This window comes from Microtus ochrogaster, chromosome 4, assembly GCF_000317375.1.
Source record: "Microtus ochrogaster isolate Prairie Vole_2 chromosome 4, MicOch1.0, whole genome shotgun sequence".
NCBI classification, from domain to species: Eukaryota; Metazoa; Chordata; class Mammalia; order Rodentia; family Cricetidae; genus Microtus; species Microtus ochrogaster.
Window position 1 is genome coordinate 65,412,812 of NC_022011.1, and position 14,243 is coordinate 65,427,054.

The 14,243-nt window shown below is 43.7% G+C and overlaps 1 protein-coding gene across 1 annotated transcript in view; it reads right to left on the bottom strand.

Moving 5' to 3' along the window:
- The window catches only part of Neb (nebulin), a 185,246-nt gene extending 171,431 nt beyond the window's left edge, over positions 1 to 13,815 (bottom strand). The window contains exons 1-8 of the mRNA XM_026778640.1: positions 13,780 to 13,815; positions 10,009 to 10,050; positions 8,212 to 8,412; positions 6,363 to 6,470; positions 5,819 to 5,923; positions 5,241 to 5,345; positions 4,506 to 4,610; positions 691 to 795 (exon numbers count right to left, since the gene is read on the bottom strand). Of these exons, the coding sequence (XP_026634441.1) occupies positions 691 to 795; positions 4,506 to 4,610; positions 5,241 to 5,345; positions 5,819 to 5,923; positions 6,363 to 6,470; positions 8,212 to 8,412; positions 10,009 to 10,050; positions 13,780 to 13,815 (807 nt within the window). The remainder of the gene's footprint in view (positions 1 to 690; positions 796 to 4,505; positions 4,611 to 5,240; positions 5,346 to 5,818; positions 5,924 to 6,362; positions 6,471 to 8,211; positions 8,413 to 10,008; positions 10,051 to 13,779) is intronic.
- Between the last annotated feature and the right edge of the window lie 428 nt (positions 13,816 to 14,243).

Below are 14,243 nucleotides of genomic sequence, written 5' to 3' on the forward strand. Positions count from 1 at the left end.
AGAAAAAAAAAAAGCAGACCAAACTGAGTGTCAACTTTCAGAAGGGGGGAAAAAGCAGCCAGGTCCCAGAGAATGCATCCTTACTGGACCAATTTGCCACAGGACTTAGCCCGGCCTATATACCAGCCGACCACTTGTCTCTCCACATTCCTTGCCACAGCTGCGTCCTCCTGGACTACTCTGTTTGGCTAAATATAGACAAAATAAGCAGCTTGTTAGGGCTTTAGATCTCTGAGTTGCTGGCCCCACCAGCGCCCACCGAGCTGTGTCTGAGAGCACACTCGCACAGTCTCGTGAGTTCGTATCTCAGAGGGTGAGGGCAGAAACGGCACAGTGTCTCTCCCCGCCGCCGCACGAGTTAAACCACAGCCTCCACAGAAGGAAGTAGAGTTAGGCCGTGACCTACGATTCTGTCTCAGAAATTAAAATGTCAAGTGGCAGGAAGCCATACGCTGTCTTATCAAGAACTGACTGTGACATTTAAACTCACTGAGTCATCGAATTGGCTGACCACTGACATCATTGATGCTGGTGGCGCATGTCCTGTTTTTGGGGGTGAGGGGGGCACATGCAAAAATACCTCTAGTGCTTGCCATTCTTCTTCAAGCTCACCATCGGTTTCTCTCCCAAATGACTGAAAAAAAGCTGAGTAGGTTTCCAAGAGAGACAGGATCATCTCTAAGTGCGTACCTTGCTTACTTGGTTGGTTACTTTCTTGGCAAATTCTACATCAGGAGGATCAGGCAGGGACGTGAACTGAGTTTGCTGTTCAGTGAGTCCTTTTTTATAGGCGATCTGTTAAAAATAAAAGGCAGGGATGTCCATCAGCGTTTGAAAAGGAACCCTCCTTTTCATGTTCTCTGCATTTGTTGGCATTTTAAACAAGGCCAGGGGCTGGAGAAATGGCTCAGTGGTTTAAGAGCATTGCCTGCTCTTCCAAAGGTCCTGAGTTCAATTTCCAGCAATCACATGGTGGCCCACAACCACCTGTAATGAGGTCTGGTGCCCTCTTCTAACCTACAGATATACACACAGACAGAATATTGTATACATAATAAATAAATAAATATTTTTAAAAAAACAAGGCCAATGTCTGTTCTCTCAGTCTTTAATTGTCGTGCACCATCTAGCCATGACTGGTTTGCATGCCCTGCCTCCCAGGACTGCCATTCACTTCTGTTTGTCTTCTCTCCTCTCAAGGATTCTTGGTCCTAGACCTGTTTCTTTGCATCTGTCTTCGTGCCATCCTTGGTAAGGGCAAGTTTTCCTTTCACTGGCATCCTCAACTCTTAACCACATGCCTACTTAACAGCCTCCATTTATGGACCAACCTAACTATAACTCTAACTACAACTATATGTGTATGTGTGTGGTGTGTGTGTGTGTGTGTGTGTGTGTGTGTGTGTGTGCGTGTATGTATGTATTCTTTGCCCAGGGTGCTGACTGGTTCAGAGGAAAATTATACACAATTACTGATGGGACAGTGCTAACATTGTCAGTGGGGTTAAGAAGGACATATGAGCAAAGTTTATGGGAGTAAATCTTGAAGCCACAACACCTAACTTGAACCCTATAGGTCATCTGCCCAGTTTTCTTCTCTGTGAACTGTGACTTGCCTGGGGCTGTGTGTCTAACATTCTATGACTTTATGATGTACAATCACCACTCTGTCGTCAGTGAAATTTGAATATCTCATGACGTGTCCAGATTCCTGGAAGCAGGTCTCAACTCCAGCACTTCAGTAGGTCCTCAATAAACTCTATGCTACTCAGATTTTCTCTTTTGTGGAAAAAGGAGAAGGCTTTACAGTTCAAGCTTATCTCTGTCCCTGTGGTTCTGACCCCAAGGACAAGCAGCTCTCATAGGGCATGGCTTCTGCTCTGCCATTCCCTCACTTGCCTTTTGTACCAAGCTCCATCCATTGTCGCTACTATGTGTCACAGCTTCAATCTCTCCCCCTTTATACCTCCTTCCTTCCCAGCCTATAAAAGCTTCCATCATCTTAAAAGTCTGGTATGCATGAATCATGGACCGCTTCATCCCTTCTCTCCTTTCTCCTTGTCTTCCTGAATCTTCTAACTAGAGGGAGGGGTCAATCACTGACTCCAGCAGAAGTCCCAACTCGTCTGTCACAAAATACCTCTCATTCAACATGACAGCATTTTTATTTATAATAAAAAAGGAATTCTTCAAGACCACAATCATGTTATACTTAACTAGGCCTAAGTATGTCTTTTAATCACATTGACCTAGTATCTGTAATAAAAGCTTTCATGAAAATCAAATTAACTGGGATATAAAAGTTTTTTTAAGTCACACAATATATATGAATTCCCATGTTTAATTAAAGTGCATTAAAAGCCTTATTTTAGGCAAAGGGCAGGTGGAATTTTCCATGACTTAAGGGAAAGTCCTTAGGGAGAAAGTTGTATTCAAATAGAAGAAACGCTTAGTAAGAATGACAGCCTGTCAAAAACTGTCTGAGAAATCAGATCACCAAGTCCTCGTATTTCAGGACCCATGCTCAGAGTTCTGTCTACTTAGACTTCTGCACTCCCAATCAGTCTAAAGATACTCTTAGTCTTCAAAACTGTTTTCTCTGTATTTAGATAACAGGAAAACATAGTAAATAGTATTTAGAGAGATGCAGGAATAAGGTACAAAGAAAATGAGTGACTGTAACCTAAGCCCCTGGCTTGGAGGCTATGTGCCCACACAGTGATATGCTCCATGGACAACAGCTTGCTCTGGTGTCTGAGCTAGGGACTGTAAGACTCATGTTGCTAACAATAGTATTAATAGCCACACTAGTAATGTGATACTTGGTGCATACTTGGTCAGCAACAAAAATAAAAGCTATGTCCCAACTGCCAAGCATTGCGGAGTTAAGAGTGGAGATTTTACTTCATTGTTGTGAGTTCTTTCCTGTGTTTATTTCTACAATATCTTAAAGACAATTCTTAATCTTTATTTCATGGGTAAAGGAGGGTGTTCAGAAAGCATCTTCTTAGACACCTCTCCCTAGGCCTACATGACATGGCATTTCCAGATTCCCCTTCAGCTTCTCTGTGCCCTCATCTTGTGCTGGCTTCTTCCAGGTGTCCTGAATGTCATCCAGGACTCTGACCTTTGACCATATGCTCTTTCACACTTCTGTCATTTCTTGTCTTCAGCTATCACATTTATTCTGATGACTTTTAAACATTAAGTGCTTACCCTGATCTCACCACCATGAGGATCTCACACCCTCAATCTTTACTTTATCCATGGAACGTTCTGGTCCAAACGCTTTCCCTATTATTTCAAGTCCGTTTCTTTCTCCACAATACCTAGCTGTTTGAGCCCCCAGACCACCTGTGTGTGGTAATAAACCCCATCCCTCCATTCTCTCCTTTGTCTCTAGTATCCAGTTGCCGCCAACACTTACTGTTACTATCATGGGATTCCTTTCTTTTCCTTTGCTCCTTTCTCCACTGCTAAGTCAGACACTGCGAGTGCTCACAATTTCTAACGTTTCCTGCATCCCAATCCACCGTCCTGAGTTTCTCCAGATTCTACCTTTGTCCCATTGTTTTCCTCATTTGCATTTTGTGCTGACTTGTTGCCCAAACTCTTATGTCATGCTGGTTCTTAAGGTCCTGCTCTGGCTATTTAATAAGCACCCTGCCAATGAGGCCCCCACTGTCCTTCTTCATTAGCACCCCAGACTCATGTCACTCTTTCCTCTTGATCAGAGAGGTTCTGCAACCAAAATGCATTTTTTTTGTCATTACCCAGCTCTCTGTCATTTCTTTTATGTGTGCTTCCTCACAGCAATGACTAGGTCATTCTGGTCCCTTTCTATCTTTGTTTGACATAATAATGCTTTCATCCTGCCGGCATGATAATGGACTTTCAAGGGAAAAGATGAAACTTTCATAGCCTGCTAGATATTCATATACAGCAAACTTCCAATAAATAGTTATTTATGACTTAGCCTCTTCTCAAGGGACCAACCAACAGACTCTCTCAGGTTTCCAGAGTCCCCAAGGGGAAGAGAGAAACATCCCATTCAGGCTTGACTTGGATGGTGGGACAGAGCTAAATAACACCACGGGACAGCATTTGCTTGGTAAATTTGCAAAGGGAGGGCTGTGATCCCAATGGCTGTTGTGCTTTTATTTATTTATTTTTTTTTTGTAAGAAATGCCACTCTAGTGGCACAACACAACTTTAGCAGAGCCAAGAGGGAAAATGACACATGGTTTGGTGGGAAGAATGTTAGTCTTGGGATTTAAGTCCAGATTCTGCTATTACAGATGAGAATGTAGGTTTCTCACATAAAGGAATCGGGCTAAATTATGTCTAATATAATGTGCTAATATAAACACATATAATAAGTTTTGGTTCTGAATGAAGTCCTCTGTAATAATACTGGATACTGGATCTTTTTTCAAGGACCTATGGACCTGGCTCAGGCTTTCCCAGGCTCTACATTCAGATGGTACCAAGTGTGTATCACTTACGTCACTGAGCGCCTTCTGGGCCTGGGCGACCCTCCTCAGTTCCGGACTGTCATTATAGGGATAAAACAACCCTTTGTCTGCTTCCCAGTCTTCAGTGTACAGTTTCTAATTCAGAAAAGGGTAAAAAAAAAACACAGTGAAAAAACAAACTATACTCACAGAAAATACATAATCTTAGCTTTTATGATGACATAAGGCACCAAGGACAAGGTGCGAACCACAGTCAATGACATTCCTAAACAGCTTCCCCCTTTCCATCCAATTTATGCTATTTTTGTTAGTAGCTTGTTTTACTTCTGAAAAAAAAAATCTCATTTTTAGACATTGTCTTCTGTCTGTGACTTTACCTGTCTTCTACCTAAGGAACAGAAAATATTTTCCCCAACTTCTGTCATAAAACAAACTTCTAATTAGAGTGACAGCCGGGGGCATCCAAAGCATCACTGACTTTTTTTTTTAATGATGCTTTATCAATTTCCTCATCAGTTCTCTGGTGTCTTAATTCTCTCCATGTTAGCTCCCACCCACGGGGTTGCTCCAATTCTCCAGGTACTTTCAGCCAGTCTGCCCAAGAGTCCCCCTCAACAGGACCTGAGGGTCCTCCCTGCCAACTTCTAGCCCTGTACAAGCCCCAAGGCTGTTCCCGCAAACACCGAGAAACTGTCCCAAGTTGTCAAGAGTTCAGCAGTGCGGCTCGAAGAGTGCGGTTGGACATTGGAAAGAGCTAGACCTCACCTTACTGAACATGGCTGTGTTCTTAATGGCTTGGACAAGTTCAGGGGCATCAGGGGGAAGCAGGTACTTATCCTTGGTGTCTTCCCAGTTCTGCTTGTATAAAACCTGGAGAGAAAAACAGATGGACCGTGGCTTGACCTGTCACCCCAGGTGGGAGGATTTGGAGAGCAGGTGGAACAGCGAAGGCGTGGCCTCACGCAAAAGCTGCTGAAGGCTACCAGGAAAATGCTGACCACGCCAACATTCCAGGACACCTTGTAAGCATTAGGAAGCTTTTGCAACAAACAGACAAACCAACAAAAACAAAACAAACAAAAAAAACCCAGAAACTTAAATTTGAAAAATACTTTAGGATTCCGGTTTTCAATTGATTTCTTTCAAAGGTTGCAATCAGTCAATGAATTCAATTTTCTTTTGTCTTACATGACATCTATTAATTAGCTGACCACATGTGAAATTTGGAATATTTTCATAAAAATTCCATATTCTAAATTCCTCGTCAATCCACCTCTAAGACACAATAAAGCGGGCTGCGCACGCTGTTGAACACCACAGAGCCGCCCACAACGTGGCCTCACCTTGCTGACTTGCTGCGACACTTTCTTTGCATGTTCAATGTCTTTTGCTTTTTCGTCCACGTGACAGATAGTTTTTGCAACATCTCCATCCATTCGATACTTGACCTGCAGAAACAACACATGTCTGAAGTTCCTGACAATCGTGGACACGTATCTAAGCCTGTTGTAACCCAATGGCTGCATTTCCGCATCTCAAGGCACTTTAGCTAGGAGGATCCACAGGGCACCTGTGTGGACTACTTGTCTGCGCTGCTGGCTGAATTTCCAGCCTGAGGTTTCTCCGCCTTGCTGTACTCTACGTGGAGGACCTCCATGAGTCGGAACACAGAAAATAGTCCCCTCTTTGATTGTTAAGCCAAGCTTTTCAAAGTCTCTCTGGGTTCATTTGCAACAAATACAGTTCATGATTAACACCGTCTCTAGATGTCTGGACTTGCTCAGAGTAATCTGACTCCTCATTCCCATGACGCTTAGAGCCCCAGGACCCCAGAGCTAGGCATACTTCTACAATACCTCCCTCTTCTACTCTAGGGATGCAGCCTACCTCACTGAGTTGATCCTGTACTTTCTTGATTCTGCGAAGTTCTGGAGTATCACTTGTGATAGCATATGGCTGTCCCTTTGCTTTCTCATAGTTCTCTTTGTATTTATTCTGAAAAGGATACCAGATATTAGTCTGGAACGTGACCAGACAACAGCAGAGAGTTCAGGCAACACACACATTCCCCATCTGATTTTTCCTTAAATCCTCCAAATCCGCACAATTATCAGTTGTGACATCTTTCATTCTACCCCACATCCTTTCAGCAAAACCTAAAATAGATCTGTTAATTGTCCCCCCTAAGCATGCTAGGATCCTGAGGACTTGTTACAGACAATTGTCTTGGATATGCCCTAAAATAATTCTCTTGGTTTTTTTTTTTTTTGGTTGCACACATAAACAAAAGCCTGGATAGCAATTATTCTAGAAAATGAGATAATTCTGAAAAGATTTAATTGCTAATACAATGCAAAACTACTCAGCTCAGAAGCTGCATGCAGCTGAGCTGCAGTGGTTACCCAGCTGCGATGCCAGCTGAATTAATGGGAAGCCTGAACTCTAGAATATTTCACAATGGAATGTAAATTTATCGCCTCTGCCAGCTATACCACGGATCCTTGCTTTGGTAAGAATCTGCATCACTTGTAATTAGCAAGGCCTGGAAGAGTATTCATGCGTAGTCAACAATTGGGATTACACTGCTGATTCAGACACTAACCACTGGCAAACTGGGGGAGGGAGGCTTGCCAACAGGCCACTCGGAATATCATAAATTCTAGGTTCATAATGTCTGAATTAATGAGATTACATGGCAATAAATGAACGAGGTAGTTTTGCCTTTACTGAACGCTGTAGCCAGGAGGCAAGAAAGTCTTGTTTAGAATCCTACATGTGAGATCATTCAAGGATTCGAATGAGAAATTTACTCCACAGTCTCCAGGAGTTAACACAACCAAACACTGAATCTTTAGAGGTCAACCAGACACAGAAGCGTTAGGTGACAGTTTTGGTCCCACCTAATGCAACGTCCCCCTGAACTATAACCATTCGCCTCTTCATGCCTCCGGAGCACATATAATCAAGCTTCACGGAGAGACCTTAGCCTCCCATGGAAATTGACGACTCAGATCCACCGAAACAGATGCGTCTCTCTGGCAGTCGCTGTAAGTCCCATGGTCGTGGGACCGTAAGGGACAGAACACTGACTCTTCAGTCGTTCTCTGGCTGGGGTGCCTGTGGGAACACCTGGGCAGTTTTAAAAACTCCTCTTGCACAGGCCCAAGCCTTGGACCACTAAACAAACGTGCCGTGAGCACCAGTAGGTTAAAATATTAAAGGTACAGTGGCGCTTAAAATCCGTGGCCCTGGGCTACCCTCAAACACTCTGTTGCTCGGTTTCAGATGAGTTTAGTCTGAGCTCGGTCTTCTGAATTACAAGCTTTTCATCCATCACCACGTAGGAATCTTTTGTACAGCTGGCAGCTCTAAGAGACTGTTCCCCTCAGGCACAATCTAACTATATGACTTAGCGTCTATGAACAGACTTTCAGTACATAAATAAAGATGTAAAATATTTATGTTTGTGGTTTCATTGCTCTGGATGGGCTATGCAGCAAGTATTGTATAATCAGGCTCCCGTATATCTTCCAGTAATGAGGATTTGTCTCAATGCTGCAATGGCATGGGTGAATTACTCAGAAATTCCACAGTCACACACAAAAGACACATTTCGACAAACTAGTTGTGTTTCCTACAAGACTAAAAAACAAAATCAGCCTGCATCTCAGAGCTGGTTAAAATCAGTAACTTCTCCATTACATAACCAGCATAGGAGGTGGCGCTCAATACTTACTGAGCTGAAAAGATCCTGCATTTTCTGACTGTGTTCAATGTAGGGGGTCATGAACTTGGAAGAGTCCACCTTCTTTCGGATGACCTTCTTCCGCTCCATCGGTTTGGCCGGTTGCGGCTGCACCAGCGCTGGGGTGGAAGGCTCCGATTGACCATAGTCCGATGTTCTGGTCGTTGTAGTTTCATAGACTTCTGTGATTGTCTGAAAATGAAACATGGATATGAAGTAAACACCAATACCATGACCTTGGTGTATACTGCTCCAATGTCAATCACATCGACCTTCCTGGTGTTGTTTTTCCAGTCACAAAGCCAGCCAAAGCATGAAGCTGCACACAATGTCCATACATCCATTCAAAGACATTTAACAGACGTCAGCCTGGATAGATTGTGACATCATCTGTAAACTGTATTTTCAGTGAGCTAGTCAAATAGCTCAGGACTGCATAAAAATTACAAATAAAATCATCTTAATCGTGTTTTCTTAAGTGAGTTTGGCTGTAGCTCTACAGTAGACCACTTGCTTAGCATGTACAAGGCCCTATGTTCCACCACCAGCACCGTTAAAATCAAACAAAACAATAGGAATCTTTTCAAATTGTCTAGATCAAGAAAAAGCAAATGTGAATGAGTAGTGAAATATTAATAACGCTTGAATTCTTGATATTCTTTTAAGTAAATAAGAGAGTAGTTGCATTTTCTATAGCATTAGTCATTCTGTATAGTTTGAGACAAAAAAATTAATCATATCAGTATTATAAGTATTAGTCTTTTGGATTAGCTCACTACTGTGAATTAGATTTCCCCTCACACTGGCGGACCAGAACAATGGTGACAACACAGTGGACAACTGTCTGCTGCACAGTCTTGTCTTTCCAATAGTTTACCATTGTCTCTTATAGCAGGCTATTACGGAAAAACTAAGATTCAAAGTTTGAATGTAGTCCAAGGTTAGAAACATGGCGGGTATACAAAGAGGACAAGCAGCAGAAGCTCCTATGCCCTGTGTAAGATCATGTCCTTCGAGGCAAAGATCTCCGGTCCCAAGGGCAGAATTCTAGCATCGGTGTGGGGAAGAGAAACCGGCTAAGGCAACTGTTAACTTGACGAGTCCCACTGTAACTGAAGGCACTCCGCCTCTTATTTCTAAAGTGTGACTCACTGTGAGAAGCCAATCAAACCACCAATGCTAGTTTTTATCCAGTCCCAGGCTCCTTGAGCAAGCTGCAGAGTTTGCCACTTTTACCAGTATTTGTCAGACTTCAAGAAAAACAACTCTTCACTGATAATAAAGCATGGGGCTAGGGGATTCCCAAATTGGAATTGTTACAAAACTGCCTTCTCTTGGGATTCCTAAGGTGGCGTGTCACTAAATTATGCGGGACAATGCCTTGGGAGCAGCACCCAAGGTGGCAGCGACCTTACCCTACAAGTTACAATTCCATGCAATTCAATGGCTAGACTGTGCCAATCAGAAGTCCAAGGCATCCTCCTGTGGCAGTCTAGGAGGCAGGCAGCCACTGATGTGCCCTTCATTTGCACCATCTATACAAAATTGCTGCGTGAGCTGCAGTGAACCATTCCTTACCATCTTGCATAAGGCAGAGCATAAAGACAGTGAGTTAGCCTGCCAAATGCATGGTCTGCTCTTTTACCACCAGCTTCCAGGCACAGGCAGGCAAGTGAGTTTCCTAAGTGAGCTTCCCTTTTTCCATCTTTCTGGCTCCCAGAGTAGGAGAAAAAAAAGAGGCTCTTTTCTAAAGAGAAGCAGTCCATGCGCACGTGGGCCGAGTCTTACCTCTCCTGGCACCTCCTCGTAAACTGTCTCCTCCGTGTAGTACTGTAGACAGAGCACAGGGGAGGGGGGGGGTTAATGCGACAAGCAGAGCAGCCCACAGTAAGCCCTCCTCTGCCTCTGCTGACCCTGGCTTCCCGGGCTGAGGAGGCAGGAAGGAAGGGGGTGAGGGTCTGTCCATATTCTGGGGCCCACTGTCACTTAGGAAGGCCGAGGAAAGCTAAAGTGGACGTGTCAGGTCTAAGGAAAAGATGCAAGGTGTCCAGCAAGGACAGCGGTCTGAGGAGCCTGTAAGCACTGGAAGCTATTTTCCTAGGGGCAAGAAACATCTGTCCCTTATACTTTCTGTCCTAGTCTGCTTTCTGTTGCCCTAATCAACACCACAATTAAAGCAGTTTTTATTTATGTATTATTTATTTATTATGTATACAATAGTCTGTCTGTGCGTATGCCCGTAGGCCAGAAGAAGGTACCAGACCCCATTACAGATGGTTGTGAGCCACCATGTGGTTGCTGGGAATTGAACTCAGGACCTTTGGAAGAGCAGACAATGCTCTTTAACCTCTGAGCCATCTCTCCAGCCCATTAAAGCAGTTTAGGGAGAAAAGGATAGATTTGGCTTACATGTCCCATGACACTCCACCCTCAAGGGAAATCAGGGCAGGAAGTCAAGCAGGAGCAGAGGCATATACCATGGAGGAACGCTACTTTGATGTGATACTTTGGGTATCTCTCAGACCACTTTCTTCTACAACTCAGGACTACCTGCCCAGGGCTGGCTCTGCCCACAATAGACTAGGCCCTTCCATATCAAGCATCAATCAAAAGAATGCCCTGCAGACATTCCTACCAAACAATCTGACAGGGCAATTCCTCAACTGTGGTTCCCTCTTCCCGGTGGCTCTATTTTGTAGACAAAAACAGCCACAATATTTGAGAGAATCTACTTCGAAAAGGGCATAGTAATAATATCCTGTGGATGCTGTGTGTGCAAAGAGAAACTATGCTCGGACTCACTGTCCACTAATTATGAAAAAAAAAACCAGAAGCCTCCCGGGAGCAAATTGTATTAATAGTCGCGTCTCCGTTATTCCTGACTTCCCCGGACTACTAGAGTCCTGTGGAGTGATGGCCACCCCTTTTCAATAAAGTATAGCCCACATCTGGTTCACCATTGCCTTCCTGCGCCCACTGAACAACAGATGATTTCACTAGCCAAGCTGGGGTGGCCTCTCTGTGGGAAGGAAGGAGGGGCGCTAAGGTGACCACTGGCGAAGGTTGTGGGAAGGAAGGGGAGAGAAGAGATTCCTCAGAGAATACAGGGCTGTGAGTTTGCTACTGGGCCTGCAGCCTGGTTCTGAAACCCACTCTAGTTTCGTTCTCTGACATCACGAGCAATAAATAGATACAGAGAGGAACTGGCTGACATTTTGTCTCTGATGCCTAAAGGAGAGTGGAATCCGGCCCGAGGCTCACCCAGCTCTGCTGGGCAAACAGCAGGAACGGCTCCTGCAGGTCAGCGCACACAAGAGAGGGATGAATTGGAAGCAGCTGGCTCAGTTTTCTCAAGTAGAGAAAAAGCATGGAACTTTATGCTTCTTTTCTTTTACGCTGACACTGAAGCATTATGGGTAGGGATGGGTAGAAGGATGCAAAATTTTCCTCAGCGCCCTACTTTTGTCCCTAGTTTGGCAGGCTCTCATTGCCACAGGGCATCTACCTAGTCACCAAGGTTATGGCTATATAAAGCTCACCTAATGTCTCCTAAGCTTGTACTTACTTCCATGGAAAATGTAATTTTTGCGTGTACATATCTTTACGTATAGCAATAAGCAGGACAGAGGAGAGCTCTTTTACCCCTGTAACTTCACCACAGGACAAAGGCCATTTAGATACTTTAAGAGATATTGTTTGGCACTGAGGGCAAACGGAGCCATTCCCCTGGTCACACAGACCTTGAGTAGCCTACAAAGAAATATTAAACTAAAATAAATGACTCCCATCAATTTTAGATTTTCCTAGCATCCCAGAAGCAGCTTTTGTGAGCAGCGCGGTTTCGCCTTTAGCGGATCTCACTATTGGGAAATCAATCTTGGAAAGAAGCTCACACACACACACACAAAAAAAAAAGCAACATTGTTCAGGGACTTAGCATTAACTTGAACGTTAAATGTTATTTCTAAGAGTTATGCTGCTAATTGGACTCCTTTCTCCTTCTACATTTCAGTCTGTATAGACAGAGCCAGCAAAATGTTATTTCAGGTATCCAAGACCCCTAAGAGATACATTTTTGAGGCTGGCTATTGTTTCCGGGACACTTCTCTTGAATCTGCCACCACCCCATTCTTGTGATCTTTTCTGAAACCAAAGAGACAATGGTTCAACATTCCCCGAAAGGCACCTGCTGGTCAGGCCAGCAGTAGTAATGGGAACAGAATGGCAAGGATGGAAATGCCTGAAATAGCCCCTTCCCTTTGTGAGACTGGTTGCCTCAAGCAAGGCTGATGCTAGGCACAATGGCCAAGGTCACACAAACACTTAAGAAAAGCAAGGCGTAGTTCAGCTGGAGGCTTGAAAGGGTTCCTTTTGTTATCACAGTAGGAAAGAAATTAATCATAATTATAACTTAATTTATAGTGTGTTTAATAGGCTAGTTCTGACTTTTAGGAACCTACATTAAAATGTGCACGAGTGATGTACTCATCCATGAGATTAGCCATTAGTATACAAGCCAGGGAGGTTAAACACTACATCTGTCAGATACATTCTGGTTTTTATATGCCCCAGGTAATTTTATTTATAGAACAAAAATTGTTCTTTGCCTATATAAAGACCGATTAGCAAGGGTAAATTTTGGCATCTCCATCCCACGTTCTGTTGGGGGCAGTCATTAAAAATGAACACCGATTTTCATCCATTGAGATGGCTGTTAACTGGAACTTTTTAGGCAGACTCAGTTTCTTAGCAATGTATTCGCGCAGATTAGCTGCAAGCCTTTGGGTTTCTGGCCTCAACATAACGCTGAGGGCAAGAGCAGATAAGGAAAAGTAATAACTGTGATTACAGCAATGAGATACTAGTGTGGAACACTCAATTATTCTGTAAAACCGCTATGTGGCCACCAACAATTGGGGGGGATGTTTTCAAGATAGCTGCTGTGGTCGTAGTGCTCAGGCAGGATTCAAAAGCTAGTCTTGTCTGTTTGCTTAAATATGATGGTGTCAACGGGAAAGATGCTCTAGCTGTAGTCATAACCTTCGTGAGTCCACACATGTATTTATGGTATTTATGATTGTGTGCGTGCGCGCACACACACACACGTGCACACGCGCCTGGCTCATAGATAGCTGTTCCTGTGTATAACACACTCCCCTATGCCAGTCAACTAGCTGAAGCAGAAGTTGCCCATTCCCTATCTCCTGGTACAGATGCTGGGAAGAATGCCCTGTGATCACCAGCCTTGGAGGTTGGAAATCCATCAGTTTTAAAAGGCAAAACCGACCCGCACCCATACCCTGGCTTCCATTTGTCTGTTGCTGTTTGCTTGTGAAGGTTTTTTGAGCGTTTAAGAAAAAGTAAAACTGGGAAGTAGTGGTATTTCCTTCCCTTCTCGGTCTCACAAACTTACTGTCAAACGGAACAGAAAATACACCTTTCTTGCCTTTTAACAGTGACTCTTTGGGAAGTTAAAATAGATGATGTGTTTTTTTTTTAACATTTGCCCACTGGCTGTGGCTGTCACATACACGTAAACTTTGCTGCCTTTCTTCTTACCTCTATTACCTCCTCGTATTCCTCCTCGTCCGCCATTTTTCCAGAGTAGTAGCGGCACCTACAAACTGCCCGTATTCCGTACAAATGAAAGTATATTAGCATTTTCTTACAACACCATAAAAGAATTGTAAAACAAGCCAGCCTACACAGTTAATATACTTTTGTGGGCTAAGGAGCATTTAAACAGGCTACCAACAGGAGCCTCAGCCTCCCCCTCCTAATTCCCTCAGTGATAGGCTGAGCACCGCTACCTGTACAGGTTGACTCAGTTTATGTTTTAAAAGGAAGCGAGGCAGTATGGACCCCAGAGATGGAACTGAAATGACCAAAAAGAAAATATTTTCAAGCAATTTTTTTTTTTTTTTGGTGCAAAAGGAGCGCTAGTGTGGCTTTCAAATAGTTGGAATTTTGCCTCATAACCTCCAAATTCTAGGAAGGCTAACTATGAGTAGAATAAATCTGCC